The sequence below is a fragment of the Dipodomys merriami genome, unplaced genomic scaffold (genome assembly GCF_024711535.1).
Source record: "Dipodomys merriami isolate MVZ:Mamm:240054 unplaced genomic scaffold, mDipMer1.0.p SCAF_26, whole genome shotgun sequence".
In the NCBI taxonomy this organism is placed as follows: Eukaryota; Metazoa; Chordata; class Mammalia; order Rodentia; family Heteromyidae; genus Dipodomys; species Dipodomys merriami.
Genome location: NW_027204048.1, coordinates 11,583,515 through 11,600,377, shown reverse-complemented (window position 1 = coordinate 11,600,377; position 16,863 = coordinate 11,583,515). Strand labels below are relative to the sequence as shown.

General features: G+C 44.3%; 1 protein-coding gene across 1 annotated transcript in view; it reads left to right on the top strand.

The window, feature by feature from the left end:
- The window catches only part of Dmrt1 (doublesex and mab-3 related transcription factor 1), a 99,756-nt gene that overhangs the window by 20,134 nt on the left and 62,759 nt on the right, over window positions 1-16,863 (top strand). Inside the window, exon 3 of the mRNA XM_070035453.1 lies at window positions 16,566-16,849. Coding sequence (XP_069891554.1) covers window positions 16,566-16,849 — 284 coding nt within the window. The remainder of the gene's footprint in view (window positions 1-16,565; window positions 16,850-16,863) is intronic.

Sequence of the window (16,863 nt, the reverse complement as noted above, 5' to 3'; positions counted from 1 at the left end):
AGTAGAAGGAAGGAAGGAAGGAAGGAAGGAAGGAAGGAAGGAGGGAAGGAAGAAAACCTCCTAAAATAAAACCCAGCAGTCTTTCCCAAAAGATTCTTTTTTTTTTTTTTTAAATTTGGTGCAGGTTCTGGGACTTGAACTCAGGGCCTGGGATGCTGACCCTGAGATTCTTTTGTCAAGGTTAGCGCTTTACCACTTTGAGTCACTATGTACCCCTTCTGGTTTTCTGGTAGTTAGTAAAGAATTTCACAAACTTTCCTGCCTGGGCTGGCTTTGAACCACAATCCTCAGATCTAAGCCTCCTGAGTAGCTAGGATTACAGAAGTGAGCCTGGCTCTCAGCTTCATTTCTTTTTTCTTTTCTTTTCTTTTCTTTTCTTTTTTGTTGGTTGTGGGGCCTGAACTCTGGGCCTGGGCCCTGTCCCTGAGCTCTTCAGCTCAAGGTAAGTGCTTTACCACTTGAGCCACAGCGCTAATTCCTCCCAGCTTCATTTCTTACCTTACATTTTCTCTGTACATCTGTTCACCCTTCATTTTTTTTCTTCTGACAGTACAGAATTCAGAGCACTGTACATCTGAGCCAGACCTCCAGCTCTTTTTGCTAGGATATTTTGAAATAGGTTCTGACTTCTTGCCTGTGCCTGCGCCTGATGTATACCAGCCTTCTTAGTAGCTAAAATAATAGGCTTGAGCCTAGCTTACCTGTTTTCTTTTACTATCTATTTCTCAGTAAATAAAAGGCAGAAATTGTACTTCGCATATTCCATATAAAGAATAGTTTTATTGAGGTATAATTTATATATCATAAAATTCTCCCCCCTTAAGGTGGAGTTGAGTGTATTCACAGCTGTGAATATACATTCTACACATTTTCATATGCATGTTCCCCCAAATCTACACTCAGAAGTTCCTCACTACTTCTTCCTTCTTGTAGCCTTGGGTGACCACTGATACTTCTTGGTCTGCTGGCCCTGCCTTTTTTGGACATGGCCCATGGTGAAATGTACACTGCTGTGGCCTCCTGTGGTTGGGTTTGTCCCTTGGCCCAGTGTTTTCCTGGCTCATTCGAGTGGCAGCATGCATCCATGCTTTGTTGATCACTAATTAGACAGGACACTGTATACATCATTTTGTTCACGTGTTGATTAGTTAATGGAGAACATTTGTGGCTAATTTGTGTGTGTGTGTGTGTGTGTGTGTGTGTGTGTGTGTGTGTGTGTGTGTGTGTATTTCCTTTTCTTCAGTATCTGCCTTGGAGTGGAGGTCTCATGGTGTCTCTGTTTAACACTTAGAGGGGGCTAGGGACTGGTGGCTCACACCTGTAATCTTAGCTTCTCAGGAGGCTGAGATCTGGGGAATTGCGGTTTGAAGCCAGCCAGGGTGGGAAAGTGCATGAGCCCTTTATCTCCAGTTAACCTCTAGAAAACTGGAAGTGACACTGTGGCTCACATGGTAGAATGTTAGCTTTAAGTGAGAAAAACTCAGAGTGCCCAGGCCCTGAATTAAGTCCCATGTTCGACAAAAAGAAAACATTTGGAGGGTTTGTTATTTTCCTGAAGTAGCTTAGCTGTTCTATTGTCTAGTTCTTACAGTGGTGGAAACATGGGCCTCCATGTATTTTTTTTTTGCTTGGACAACATGATCTGTCTTTTGCTGGAAGCCACTCTGGGGACATGAAGGACATCCCATTGTGATGTCCATGTGCTGTGCATTCCCCTTGCTAATGGCTGCTCATACTGGTCTCTGGTCATGTGCTCATCGGCCAATTGTCTATCTTTGGAGAAATAGGTACTACTTCATCCATGCCTCCTTTTCTAGGTTTTTGCTGAATCATTGGGGATAAGAGTCTTGTTCTGGTGGTTAATTGGAGATAGGAGTCGCATGGACGTCCTGCTTCTGCTGGTTTTGATCTGCGATTCTCAGATCTCAGCCTCCTGAGTAGCTAGGATTACAGGTGTGAGCCATTGGCGCCCGGCAGTTTAGTCAGCTTAGTTGCATACATACGTATATGCCCCTGTGGGTGTTTTTCTAGGAGGTTGTATTTTGGGTCTGAGATTCCCATATGAGAGAAACAGGTGCCCTTTGTCTTTCTGGTCCTGGCTTACTTTGCTTAGTATCATATTTTCCAGTTCCACTCATTTTCCTACAAATGACATACTTTTGTTCTACTTGATGGCTGAATGAAATTCCATTGTACATATATAATGTACATATAATGGAATTTTATATAATTATAATGTGTGCACACACATGCACCCTCCCCCCCCACATTTTCTTGATCCATTCATCTATTATAGGGCATCTGGGCTATTTGTATAACTTGGCTATTGTGAATAGTGCAGCAATGAACCTATCTTGCAATAAATGCCCGGCAGTGATTTCTCTGGCTCATATAGTAGTTGTTTTTTTATATTTTTGAGGCTTCTCCATACTGATTTCCATAATGGATGCACTAACTTACATTTCCACCTGCAGTATTTGAGGCTCTCTCCTATCCTATCAGCATTTGTTGGTGTTCATGTTCTTGATGATGGCCATTCTGCCTGGAGAGACTCTTAGTGTTTGTTTGTTTTTCTAATTTACATCAAGGAGCTATTATATTGTGGTGACATTATTTATTTTTTATTAGTCTTGAGGCTTGAACTCAGGCCCTGGGCACTGTCTCTGAGCTTTTGTGCTACAGCTTCACTTCTGGTTTTCTGGTGGTTAATTGGAGATAAGAGCCTCACAGATTTTCCTGTATATGCTGGCTTCAACCCATGATCCTCAGATCTCAGCCTCTTGAGTAGCTAGGATTTATAGGTGTGAGCCACCAGCACTGGCTGTATTTTGTATTTTTAAAGATTAAATAAGGAGACAAATTTTAAAAGGCAGTTTGCCTAGTAAGACTTTGAATTCTCAGTTTGTAGAAGCTGTCGGCTCACCTCCTTGTGGCTTTTTGTTTTATCCTGTCTAAAGATAACAAATGGGTAAACTGAGTCACAGTTCTTGAAGCTTTTCCAATCTCAAGATTCTGTTTTATGTTTGGCGATTCTGTTCATGTTGGTTAGTGTATAGGAACAGCAGAATGATTTGAGCAGTTCTCAGAAAGAGAATAGAATCTACAACTAATTTTTAAGTAGTTAAGACATTATAGATGGGCCTTTTATTTTTTGGGTGGTGTTGGAGATTGAGCTCAGGACCTCCAAACCTTTTCAATTTAGGTTATTTTAAAGACGGATTCTCATGCATCACCTCCCAACTCCTGCTGGGCTGATAGTCTCTTATGTATGCCTCCCTTGTAGTTGGAATTACAGATGAGATTCACCATGCCTAACTTTTTTGTTGAGTTGGGCTCTTGCTAACTTTTTGTTGGGGCTGGTCTTGAACTGTTACCCTCTTAATTATGCCTGGTAAATAGCTGGGATTATAAGTGGGCGCTTGAGATGGGTCTGTTTATTTTTAATTCAGACCCAGTTACTAACATTTTTTTTGTCATTCAGGCTATTTTTTAATCTTTTATTTTTTGTTTTAAATTTATTATTATAAAGGTGATGTACAGAATGTGTGTGTGGATGTTTATATAAGTCAGGTAATGAGTACATTTCTTTGTGGACATTGTCACCTCTTCCCTTGTTTTCTCCCATTTTTTCCCCTTCCCATATTTACCCACAAGTTGTATAGCTCATTTATAACCAGGCTATTTTTGTAGCCCTTTATTGTTTGTGTGCTGGAGTTGGCACCCAGAGTCTCACAGTGCCAGACAAGCACTTATCACTGAGCCAACCAGCAGCCCCCAAAGTCCTTTCTTTTTACCACATACAGTCAGAACGTAAACTGTGTATGAGACTCATGCACACTTTTAGTACACGCCTAAATATATACTAAAGCACAAATTGTTGTTACGTTCCCAGCAACCAACAGGACAATGGCGTTTTTAAGGACTTTGAGTGGCTTTCTTCAGATGTCGACCTGTTCATCTCTTGAGTGAAGTTTCTATGCTCCTCTCCTCTCTGACCCCAGAGGAACTTTCTTCCTCTCCTCCTTAGGATTTCTCATAACCTTTTACTTTTCTATTCCTTCATCTCAACCACTAACCACAATCTTAAAACCTGTGTTGGTAGGAGTGTAGGTTCCCCCCCCACCCACCCCCAGGTCATGACCCTTGCCTCGTTGTTAAGGAAAAGCAGAACCAACAAGCCCTTTATTGTCTTTGTCTTAGCAGTGGCTGGTATTGTTTCTGATCCAAGGTAGACTAAATCTCCAGTGCCCAGGACACTAAGTGAGGCATTGATACAGCTGTAGATGATACTAAGTCCTGCCCACACTCTTGGCAAAGTGCACCTTAGATAGGGACTGTCTTTGGGCCTGGGCCTGATGGCTTAGTGTTGAGTTCTTCTCCTCTGAGGAGCACCATTATACTTGTTCACAGGTCCCAGAGCTTACCAGGTCATTCTTGTTACTTAGGCCATCTCATGGTGGCATTGGACCTCCTGCCTGCCTGACTGGCTGTTTGCCTGTCTGCCTGTCTGTGTTTACCAGTCGGGAGTCATTTACACCTGGCAGGAAACTGGCTGACTCCTGGTCATGGACAGCCTCTCACCTGACAAGGTCCCAGGCCAGGCCATACCTCAGCTCTTTTGTCCTTTCTGATACCAGCAGGGGACATATGCCAGCTCCCAGGCTGGGCAGGGTCCTTAGCTATAGCCAGTTACATGTCTCGGTAAGACTTACCACTTGAATTTCTCATGGTGACATGATGTGGATAAACTTATTTTCGAGGCTGCTTGTCTGTGAGAAGTTAGGAGGTTTAATTCTCCAAGGTTAGTCTTATGTGATTAAAAAAAATGATGGAAGAGTAGGTGAGCTTTTCTTTGTAGAGACAATTTCTCTCTCTCTCTCTCTCTCTCCCTCAGTGTGAATCTCACTGACTTTCTTTCCCAGCCTGGCTTTGAACTGTGATCCTCAGATCTCAACCTCCTGAGTAGCTAGGATTATAATTATGAGCCACTGGTGCCTGGCCCTTTCTGTTTTTGTTGTTTTGTTTTGTTTTTGAGAGGAACCTTATCCAAAGGAAGAAAGGCAGAAGAGAACACACTGGAGGAGCCACAAGAAGACAGGGTGGCCTTGTTCTTAGCAGCACATATTTGCATGAACTCAGTGGCAGTTCAGAGGCTGACCATCCAACACAGTGGAACAGGGGAAGAAAGGCCAAGGAATGGGGGAGTATTTGACCTCCAGGGTACAGCTGGCACCCTACCTCATTCTCTTGCCTTTCCTGCTAGTGATGAATAGCTAGCTAAGCCAAAGGTACGCTTTAGGATAAGGCCCTAGTGTCAGTTCTAGAATTATGTGCAAGTCTCATTTCAGTTGCTCATTTGACCATGCCTTCTTCCTCCTCAGAACAAACACCCACCAGGGAGCAGTACATGCACTTGGTTTATGATTCAGTCTCTCTGTGTTCTCTTTCCTAGCCAACTTCTCTCTTTCATAGTCTTTAAAAACACAATGCAGTTAGACAGAAAATTAAAGCAGAAGGCAGGATGATAGTGGCTCTTACTTGTAATCCTAGCTACCCAGTAGGCTGAGATCTGAGGATCGTGGTTTGAAGCCAGCTTGGGCAGAAGTCAATGAGCCACCAAAAAAGCCAGAAGTGAAGATGTGGCTCAAGTCGAGTGCTGGCGTTGAACACAAAAGCCATGAGTTCAAGTCCTAGGACTGGTACAAACAATCCCCAGCAAGGAAGTAGAACTGAGAAGGCCTGGCTCCAGGAGTAGAGTCCCAGTCTGGCAAGCTCAAGGCCTTGAGTTCCAACCCTGGTATAACACACACACACACACACACACACACACACACACACACACACACACACACACACACACACACACACACATCAAGCACACACAAATCAAGGCAAAGGGAGCATCAGGGGCTCCAGATAATCTAATTTTTTCCCCTGTGATTTAAATGAAGGTGAGGAAAGCACTTAATCAAATCTGAAACCCTCAGGGTTATACTTGTGTGCCTGTAATGTGCACCCAGTCCCATGTAGGCTAGGGGTGTGCTTTGGTCCTAAAGGTCAGACGAGTTTCCTCCACATATTTGGCTAAGATAGAATAGTTAGCTGCAACAGTATGGAAACCTGGAGGTCAGAGAGCAAGCAGGAGACATAGTTAATGCCAGGTAATGGGTAATTACAGATAATGGCATTCCTAGGGCGGTGCAGAATACACAACCCCACGGACTTGGCTGCCATGAACACTGAATAGCACATTAACTTTATAGCAAGCTAAACATGCAGCCCTGGAATTGCTGCACATGCACATGTACACACACACACACACACACACACACACACACACACACACACACACACACACACACACACACACACACACACACACACACACACACACACACACACACACACACACACACACACACACCATCCCCAACAAATGAACCCTCTGGTCTTTTTTCCCCCTTTTGGGGTTTGGGTCCTGTCCCCTAGCTGTTTTGTTGTGCTGTTTTGTTGTTCTTGTTGTTGTTGTTTTGTCCTGGGGCTTGAACTCTGGGCCTGAGCTCTGTCCCTCAGCTCTTCAGCTCAAGGCTAGTGCTCTACCACTTGAGCCACAGTGCCACTTCCGGTTTTCTGAGTGGTTTATTGGAGATAAGCCTCACAGACTTTCCTGCCAGGCTGGCTTTGAACCACAATCCTCAGATCTCAGCTTCCTGAGTAGCTATTATTACAGGCATGAGCCACCTATGTCCAGCTTTCCCTTAGCTTTTTTGTTCAAGACTATCATTCTACCCCTTGAGCCACAGGTCCACTTTCAGTTTTTTGGTGATTACTTGGACACAAGAGGCTCATGGACTTTCCTGCCTGGGCTGGCTTTGAACTGGGATCTCAGATCTCAGCCTCCTGAGTTACTAGGATTACAGGTATGAACCACTAGGCCCCTAAGTCTTAAGAGAAGTGCTGTGGTAGTGAGGCTTCCCTGGAGCAGTACTGAAGAATGGATGGGCTGGGGCTGGAAGGGGGAGAAAGGATCTGTCCTGCATTTTGGAAGGACTTGAATTTGTCTTAAGTCGAGGTGGGCCACAGTTTCCAGGGGTTGAAAACAACAACAGTGAGCATTTGTAGTTTTCCTGGCACCAGGTTTGCATTTGACGTTTAAAATAGCCCTGTCTTGATCGCCTCGTGGGAGAAACATGCTGTCCCCGTTTCCTGATTATGGCTTTAGGGAGTGATCCCACTGACTGCACTCAAGGCTGCTGTCTGACCTCAGGGAAGGCCAGGGGCTGGTTTGTCCTCTTTTCCAAGTTCAGTGGCGTTCATTGGTGAAGCCCTGCCAGGTGCAGCCCCGCCCTCCCGTGATGCCCTGAACAGCAAGGAGGCCTTTGACTGCACATTTTTGGTGCTTCTCTTATTTTAAAGCAGTGTTAAGACTGGGCTGCTGCAGAGACAGCAGAATAGCTTATGTTCACTGAGTGCCTGCCACATGTTGGAGCCTGAATGCTAGACATGGACTCTCTTATAGCCCCCAAGAGGTGCCAGTACCTTCACATGACATGAGATATTCTCTCTCCAGTCAGTCAGCCAGGACACCCAGCCTGAGGATCTGCTGTCTGCTGCCTAGCCATTCTGTAGGCTTCCCCCTGCCCCTCCGCCCCTTGGTGCCTGTCCTGGGACTCGAACTCAGGGCCGAGGTGCTCTCGTTGAACTTTTGTGCTCAAGGCTATCACTCTACCACGTAAGCCACAGCTCTACTTCCAACTTCTCTGGTAGTTAACTGGAGATGAGAGTCTCATGGGCTTTCTTGCCTGGGCTGGCTTTGAACCATGACCCTCAGAACTTAGCCTTCTGAGAAGCTAGGGCTACAGGTGTGAGCTACTAGCGCCTGGCTTGTGACTGGAAGGTCATCAACTACCACTCCAAGAGTCACGTGGAGGTGTGTTTGGTTCTGGTGTCATCAAGGCCTTGGGGGTGAGAGTCTGGGCTGTGGCCTTTCATACTATTGAGCTCTGCTGTGTGGCCTGGGTGGTAGACTGGGTGGCAGAGGTCATTTCTGGAGTACTTTTGTACCAGCTCTGAGCTATCTTGGAACCACCACTGTTGGTGGTAGTGCTGATCTTTGCTTGGAGAAGGAGTCTTGTTCCTGGGGTGGCTAGTCTCCATGTCCCCTTCTTGTGGTGGAAGAGTCCTGAGGCAGTACCATGGCTTACTTGGTTGATTGTTGATCAGTGGGTGGGCTTTCCAGAAGCTGGTAAGTCTGGACCACCAGATTGCTCCACAAAGAAGGCCGGTGGTTGGCTAATCATTGCCCAGTAAGGAGCTAGTATTCAGCCCAGTACCATCCTCCAGATTCTAGGAAATGCTTTCCTTAAATACATGAGATTGTTTTTCTTCAGTAATATTTGTCTTCAGTAAACAAATAAGGAAGTCGGGGAACATCTACTTTCTTGTGCCCTCCAACATATTAGTTGAGGATGGGTTAATGTGGAGGTCTCAGATTTTCTGGTAAACGATTTGGCCAGATTGGCAGTTAAACTCAAAAGCTTTCTAGGAAAGGCACCATGAAAGTACGGGGTTTTAAAGACAAATATAATACATCTATGAATGATTTATATGAAGTCATTCTAAATTGGAGTTCTACGGTTTGTAATGGTAAATCTTTGTTTCATTTGTGATCTTTTTTTTTCCCCTCATATGAGGTTTAAGCCCAGGGTCTTGTGTTCTCACTCAGCTTGCTTGCTTAGCTAGCACTATACCATATGAGCCAGGTCTCCAATTCAGCTTTTTCTTTACTTTGCTGGGCCTGAGGCTTGAACTCTGGGGCTGGCTGCTGTCCCTAAGTTTTTGTGCTCAAGGCTAGCACTCTACCTACCACTTGAGTCACAGCTCCATTTCTGTCTTTTTTGTTGTTGGTGGTTATGGGGCCTGAACTCTGGGCCTGGGCACTTTCCCTCAGCTCTTCAGCTCAAGGCTAGCGCTCTACCACTTGAGCCACAGCACCACTTCTGGCTTTTTCTACTTATGTGGTGTTGAAGAATCGAACCCATGACCCCATGTGTGCAAGGCGAGCACTCTACCACTGAGTCACCTTCCCAGCCCCATTTCTGTTTTTTTGTGGTTAATTGGGGATAAGAGTCTCACAGAACTTCCTGTCCAGACTGGCTTTGAATCACAGTTCTTAGATCTCATCCTGCTGAGTAGCTGGGATTACAGGTGTGAGTCTCTGGCATCAAGCTCCAACTCAGCTTTTTGCTGGTTCATTGGAGATGGAGTTCCCAAACTTTCCTGCCTAGGCTGACTTCTAACTTTGATCCTCTGGATCTCCTTCTTCTGAGTAGCTAGGACTATAGGTGCGAGCTACTGGCTCCTGACGCTTTTGTGATCTTTTGTATTTCATGTGGGAAACTAGTGTTTGGTTTTCTCAATGAAAGGAATATGAATTCTAAGTTTGAGCACAAAAGATGCAACGTGCAACAACTCTGGGAATCATGACATTGGAGAAGAGGGGAAAGTCTTCACCAACCTTAAAATGAATTACTGGTTAACTACTATTAATATGCCACAGGTCTAGAGACCAGGAAGATCAATAAAGGTGTTTATCATGTGTGGGTATCGATCTCTCAGCAAGAAGTGAATCATATTTCACGCGGCATGTGTTAGTGAAGGAAAAAAAAAGTAGCAGAAAGGATGTGAAGCCCGGTTCTGAAAGGATGTGCACAAAGTAGGACTGACAACCGTGCAGGAAGAAGAGAGGGTCTTCCTGTCTGCAGAGGAGACTAGTTCTGTGCTGGTCTGTGGGTAATTTTTCCAGTCATATTCTTATATAGGACCTGCTCTCTTCCTTAGCTGTTGAATCCAGTCCCATTTAGCTTTCTTACATATCACCAACTAGGAAAACATACTAGTCAATTTAGGAATGTGTAACAGTCATTGCAACACTTAAAGCCTCAAATTTGAGCATGGTCGTGTATGCCTAGCCTAGAGGAAGTAAAGATTAGGAGTATTGAAAATTCAAGGCCAGCCTGAACTACACTATGAGACTCGGCATACTTCTGACTTCTGTATATGGGCTGATGATTCTGTAAGCGCTCACTGGTCAAGAAAGCTATCACATTCCCATATTCTCTTAGGGACAATGCTGATTTTTTCTCTTAGTTATGCAGTCTTGCCCAGGTTTTACTCTAGAAGGCTATAGAGGGAGATCTAGCTTAAGAATTTTCAGCAAATTAAAATTAATTAAAATATTTGCTTTCCATTAAGAGATTTGTGGTCTGTGCTTAGTTGAATTGGCTCTGGTGTGTGTGAATGTATGTGTGTGTGTACGCATGCATGTACATATGCCAGTAGTGGGGCTTCAACTCAGGGTCTTGCATTCTCTCTTAGCTTTTTTGCTCAAGGCTGGTGCCATTTGAGCCATACTTCCATTTCTGTGTTTTTTTTTTTTTTTTTTTGTTTTTTTTTTTTTTGCTGGTTAGAGATAAAAGTCTCAGGGACTTTTTTTTTTTTTCTATAGCTGACTTTCAGCTGTGATCCTCAAATCTTGACCTCCTTGAGTAGCTAGGATTATAAATGTGAGCCAGAGTACCCAGCCAATTACTCTGATATTAAAGATCCCTTTTGTGGTATACGTGAGCCTTGGAGACCAAAGTCAGATCAGAGGTGTCCTGAGAAGTATTATTGACGGTATGTCCAGCCCAGGTTTACAGAACTGTCAATTCTTCTTGTCACTTTTTCTTCTGTATTTCAGAATGCGTACAGTTAGGAGTAGCCTATTATTTCTATGTGTAAAACCACCTTTAAAAATGATTGTACATGTGTACATAATAAAGCTTTGTGTTTTAGTTCTTATGAGTTGGAAATCTTACTTTCAAAATTCTTACCAATTAATTTGGGGGTACTTAGCCTGACTTGCTAACTTGTATGATACCCTGGTTGTTGGAGGAAATGCCTCCTTTTTACCTTTTGGGGACTTTTGCCCTGATCTGTCGAAGTTCTTATCTTTCGAAGTTCTTACCCCTTCATTGTGGGCAGTATCTCAGTGTTCCTTCTCAGGCCAGAGAATATCGCGTGATGACAGAGCATCGAGCGAGGGTGAGAGGGACCTTGCAGACTTTTCCAGAACAACAGGATGATCTTGAAGGAATTCACAGAACATCACACACAGGCACTCGAAGGTCCATCACACTCAGACCCCGCGAACATTCCATTCTCACTCCCTGTGTTCCTCCGTGTGCACTTGGCTCGCTAGCCAGGCTGGTCCCTGTCCTTAGGGCTGTCTTCTTTCCCTCCTTGTGTGACTGTATTGATGTTATTCTCTTCTATTTTCTCCTGTTTCTGTGTCACCTCCATCCCAGATCGTAGCCTTGTTGATGCCACTGTGACATCTGTCTATCCTGTGATTGCAGTACTAAGATGGTTGTACTTTGGAGGTTTTCTCAGTCTAGGCTGAAAATTATGAATGAAGTATTTAACACTTCTTTTGACAAACATCTAAGACAAATTCTTGTACATAGGTATTATGTGATTAATGCATGGATTAAATATCAATGTAAAGATACAATTTAGGGCCAAGAATAATATATATATATATATATATATATATGTATATATGTATAATTTTTTTCTGATGTTACCTTACTGGGCTTGAGTGTAGGACCTTGAGCTCTTGCTCAGCTTTTTTTTCCCCTAAGAGCCAGTTCTCTACCATTTAAGCCATACCTCCACATCTAGGTTTTGATGCTTAATAGGAGATAAAAGTCTCATGGATTTGTCTGCTTGGGCTGGCTCCAAATCTTGATTCTTAGATCTCAGCTCCCTGTGTAGCTAGAATTACATGATGTTTTGATAAGCTATTTCTCTAGAATCCAAAAGGCTTTTGAAGAATAAACAAATGCCTGGCAAATATTGGATACTTAAGGAATATGTGTTAAGGAGAAGAAGTGCTTCACTAGATGGATGAAGTTTTTCTCATTAGCACAAAAGAAGAGAAAAAGCAAGTGTGAGGTCTCAAGCCTGTACTCTGGCTACTTGGGAAGTACGGAACAGGGGATTCAGGCTGAAAGCCAGCCCAGGCATGAATGTTTGAGAGATTCCATTTCACCTGATAGCTGGGCACAATGCTACACACCTGTTATCCCAGATACAGGACCTGCCTAGCAAGCATGAGGCCCTGAGTTAAAAACAAAAACCACGAAGCTGGGCACCCGACTCATACCTGTAATCCTAGCTACTCAGGAGACTGAATTCTGAGGATCAAGGTTCAAAGCCAGAAAAGTCCTTGAGACTCTTCATCTCCAGTTAACCAGCAAAAAGCCAGAAATGGAAGTAAAGTACTAGCCTTGAGCAAAAAAGCTCAGGAACAGTGCTCAGGCCCTGAATTCAAGCCCCAGTACTGGCACAGAAGAAAAAAGTAACCCCTGGTACAACACAAATGCAGCAACAAACTGAATAAGAAAATGGATGTATTCTAGGAAAATGAGGATCATCCAGTAACAATCCAAAGCATGGATGGGTTATGACCTGAGTTCCATAGTGATTCGCTTCTCTATAATAGAATTCGTTTGTGCACTTGTTTGTGCATTCTCATTAGGACTGCAAGTCACATCTTTTTAGGGATAAGGTATGGAACAATAGCTTTGAGTCTTTAGAGACTGTCAGATCTCGAACTTTGAATGCATCACATGAACATTCTTCAAAGCCCAGGTGGTAGCCTGCCTTCGGCGTGTCCAGTGGATCTCAAGAGTTTGCATTTTTTTAAGTCCCTGGGAGGTGGTAATGGTGCTGAATATGGACTACACTGCTAAACGACTGCGTCCCACACCAGGGGAGAGTTTCGTGTACCAGGTACTCATATATAAAGTCGGGAGGCAAAGAGCTGCCTTTAACATTGACTGTGAGTTTTAATTTGGAACTTTGAAATGTAGCATTGAACTGAGGTTGTGGTTTAGGATTAAAGAGTTACCTGATTAGCATGTGCTAAGGCCCAGGGTTCTATCCCTAGATCTAGTAAAAACTAAAAATAAAAAATATCCAAGAGGGACTGGGAAGGTGGCTCAGTGGTAGAGTGCTTGCCTTGCATGCATGAGGCGCTGGGTTCGATTCCTCAGCACCACATAAGCAGAAAAAGCCAGAATTGGCATTGTGGCTCAAGTGGTAGAGCACTAGCCTTGAGCTGAAGAGCTGAGGGACAGAGCCCAGGCCCAGAGTTCAGGCCCCATGACCGACCAACACAACACAACACAACAAAACAAAAAACCCAACAGTTGGTGGTGTATAAACAGCGCTCAAAAAAAAAATCTCACTAGTTGAGCTCTAGTGCCTCAAGCCTGTAATCTTAGTTACTCAGGAGGCTGAGAATCTAAGGATCATGGTTCAAAGCCAGCGTGGGAAGCTAAGCCCATGAGACTTTTATCTCCAGTTAACTACATACACAAAGTGCCAGCCTTGAGGGATAAAGCTAAGGGATAGTGCCCTGACCTTGATTTGATGCCCCTGTACCAGACCCCCCTCTCTCTCTCTCTCTCTCTCTCTCTCTCTCTCTCTCTATATATATATATATATATATATATAAATATATATACACACATATATGCATATCATTTTTAAGATGCTTAACCATGTTATGGCTATAAAATTTGTAGGTATGCTGGGTGTTGTGGCTCATGTCTGTAATCTGGGCTATTTATGAGACTGAGATCTGAGGGTTGCAGTTTGAAACCAGCCCAGACAGGAAGGTCTGTGAGAGATTTATCTTCAATTAACTCCCAGAAAACCAAAAGTAGCCGTGTGGCTCAAAGTGGTAGAGCACTAGCCTTAAGCAAAGAGCTCAGAGACAGTGTCCAGGCCCTGGGTTCAAACCCCACGACTGGCTTAAACATTTTTTATAGGTATACTTGCAAAGAGGATATGGTTATATTATTCAAACACTGATGTGGAACTCTGCCATTCCAACATGGCTGTATCAGTTTATCATTCAAACATACTATAACTTGAAAGATGAAATAAAATAAGAGAAAGTAGAGAAGTAATTAGTAATTAACTAATTACAGGCAGATGATTGCAGCAAAGCAGATGGTCGCTTTGACCTGCCCTAGCATTTTATGTGAGGTTTACCATGCAATTTATGGAGGCTGTTTCCTTGTTACCTTCAGAGTTATTACTGTTGTCATTCTGTTCCTTGATGAACTGAGGCATGATGGGAGGCGGCCATTTCCTTCGTGCATGTTTCCTCTTTGCTGTCCAGGATCCCTTCTTAACTGGCTTCTGCTGGTCCCATGGTACTAAAATCCAGGTCCCACAGACCTACTCACCTGCCAGTCCTTTCCAGTCTGATTGTGTGTGTGTGTGTGTTTGTGCATGTGCACTAGTCCTTTTGATGCTTAATTGGAGATAAGAGTCTCATAGACTTTCCTGCCCGGGCTGGCTAGGAACCATGATCCTCAAATCTCGGCCTCCTAAGTGGGTCACAGGTGTGAACCACCAATGTCTGGCTTGCATTTGCTTGATCACTGAGCAGGCTGCCCTCTCTGTGAGCCATGTCAACGTTGGCCTATGTGGTACTGTGATTCCCTTCTGTATGGTTGCTGCTTCTGCTCTCTTTCCATCTCGGCCATGGCTGGGTGACACCTGAATGCCAGCTTCTGGTCTCTGTGTCTTCCAAGATCACAGGTGTCCTTACTCCTCACACCCTCCATCCTGGGCCTTCCTTTGTCTAGGTTACACCCCCTACTTCTTTTCTCTGCTCCAAGGATCCTGCTCTCCATCTTCCCCTGTTTCTTCATTCTTCCAGGTCTGTTGGGTCTCATGCTTGACATGTTCCTGGAGACCAGGCTCCCCGACATTTGCAGTCTCTGCCCAAACTATTTCTGTGACTCACAAGTGGGCCTTCCTACTCCCATTGGCTCCTCTTTTGTGTTGAGAATTCCATTAGGCAGATCTCCCACTGCACAGCTTTCTGGGTAGCCTCCTTGTCCAGGGATCTTCGGAACATGCTTGCTACATCTCAGAGATCTTGAAAGCTGGATCAGGGTTTGCCTTGTCTGCCTCCAGACCATGAAGCTCTCCTACTGAGCTACATCCCCTCCACCCAATTCCTTTACTCCATTTATAAGGTGCAGATCAGACCCAGCTTTTTGTTTTTAGGCTTCAGGACATCTTTCCTTTCTCTGATTTCCTCTTCCTGTTTCTGGGCATTCTGGGGATGCGGGATGGTACTGTGATTGTAATCCTATCTTAGACCATATGTTTCCTGAGTGTGTGTTTTCGGGGAAAGGCAGAATACCTTGAAGCCCTCGTTAGGTCTCTTAGCTAGAAGGATGGCTGATGAGTTCATTCAATCTTTTGTGTGTTGTTAGTTCGTGGTGGCCCTAAGGCTTGAACTCAGGACCTGAGCACCATCCTGGAGTTTCTCTTGCTCAAGGCTAGACATTCTGCCACTTGAGCCACAAATCCAGTCCCAGTTTTTTTTTTTGGTGGCTAATTGGAGATAAGAGTATCATGGACTTTCCTGCCTGGGTTAGCTTTGAACTGCTATCCTCAGGTCTCAGCCTCTTGAGTAGCTTGGATTATAAGCATGAACTACCAGTGCCGGGCTTTCATTCAGTCTCCTCCAGTGCCCAGTTTTCATTCAGTCTTTGACTTTGACAATAAGCAGTTTAAATCCTGTGTGTCAGGTTTTGGCAGTTTGAATTCTTTGGGACAGATTGGTTCTTTTCCCATTTATGTGAAAAAGTTCTATACAAAAGCACTCATATTGTCAGAATGCTTCACTGGACTGACCTACAAGTCTGCCTCCCCGTCTACACCATAGTTCAGACTTTAAAGGATACAGTGTTAACTGTGAAGGAAATAATGTGTGTTTAACCTCCTAGCCTCTGCCTTCTACTTTCTGGCCCATCTTTGAGGGTGCCAGACTTAGGGTGTCGGGGTATTTATTTCCTTTATTTAAAGTAAACTGCAGTGACTTTTATGGTAAGAATGCAGTTTAACTGGGTTTGGTCTTTAGTATCTTGACATAAGGGTGGGAATGTCTAGGTTGAAGTTAGACTGTCAAACTGTATATAATTAGGTCTACCTCTGAAACTAGTTGGTAATCTCAGTAAAACACAAACAAAAAACCCAAAAACAAAAACAAAACTCAGCCAGCCAAACGCTGCCCGTGGTTCACACCTTAAACCTAGCTACTCAGGAGGCTGAGATCTGAGATCTGAGTTTGAAACCAGCCTAAGCAGGAAAGTATGAGACTCTTATCTCCACTGAACTACCAAAAATACTGGAAGTGAAGCTGTGGGGCTCAAGTTCGTAGATCATTAGCTTTGAGCAAAAGAAGTTCAGAGACAGAGTCCCAGCCCTGAGTAAAAGTTCCCCCACCCCACTCCCACATATCCAGCAAGGGTCTTTCAGCTATATCCTGTAATGGTACCAACCTTGGAACCTTCCAGGTACTTTGCTCTGCATATATTGAGAAGAAAGCAGGGGGTGCATTCATCATCAGCACTCAGAGTTTAAATTGTATGGACCTCTACATTAACGCTATGTCCTCCCCCCCCCCCCCTTCTTTTCTTCCTTTTTAGAGGGACGCATGGTCATCCAGGACATTCCTGCTGTCACCAGCAGAGGGCACATGGAGAACACACCTGACCTGGTTTCAGACTCCACCTACTACAGCAGCTTTTACCAGCCATCTCTGTTCCCCTACTACAACAATCTGTACAACTACCCGCAGTACTCCATGGCCCTGTCTGCTGAGTCCTCTTCTGGGGATGTGGGAAATTCCCTTGGGGGGTCCCCCGTGAAGAACAGCCTTCGGAGCCTTCCAACACCTTACGTGCCTGGTCAGACAGGAAACCAATGGCAGGTAGGAGACTTATC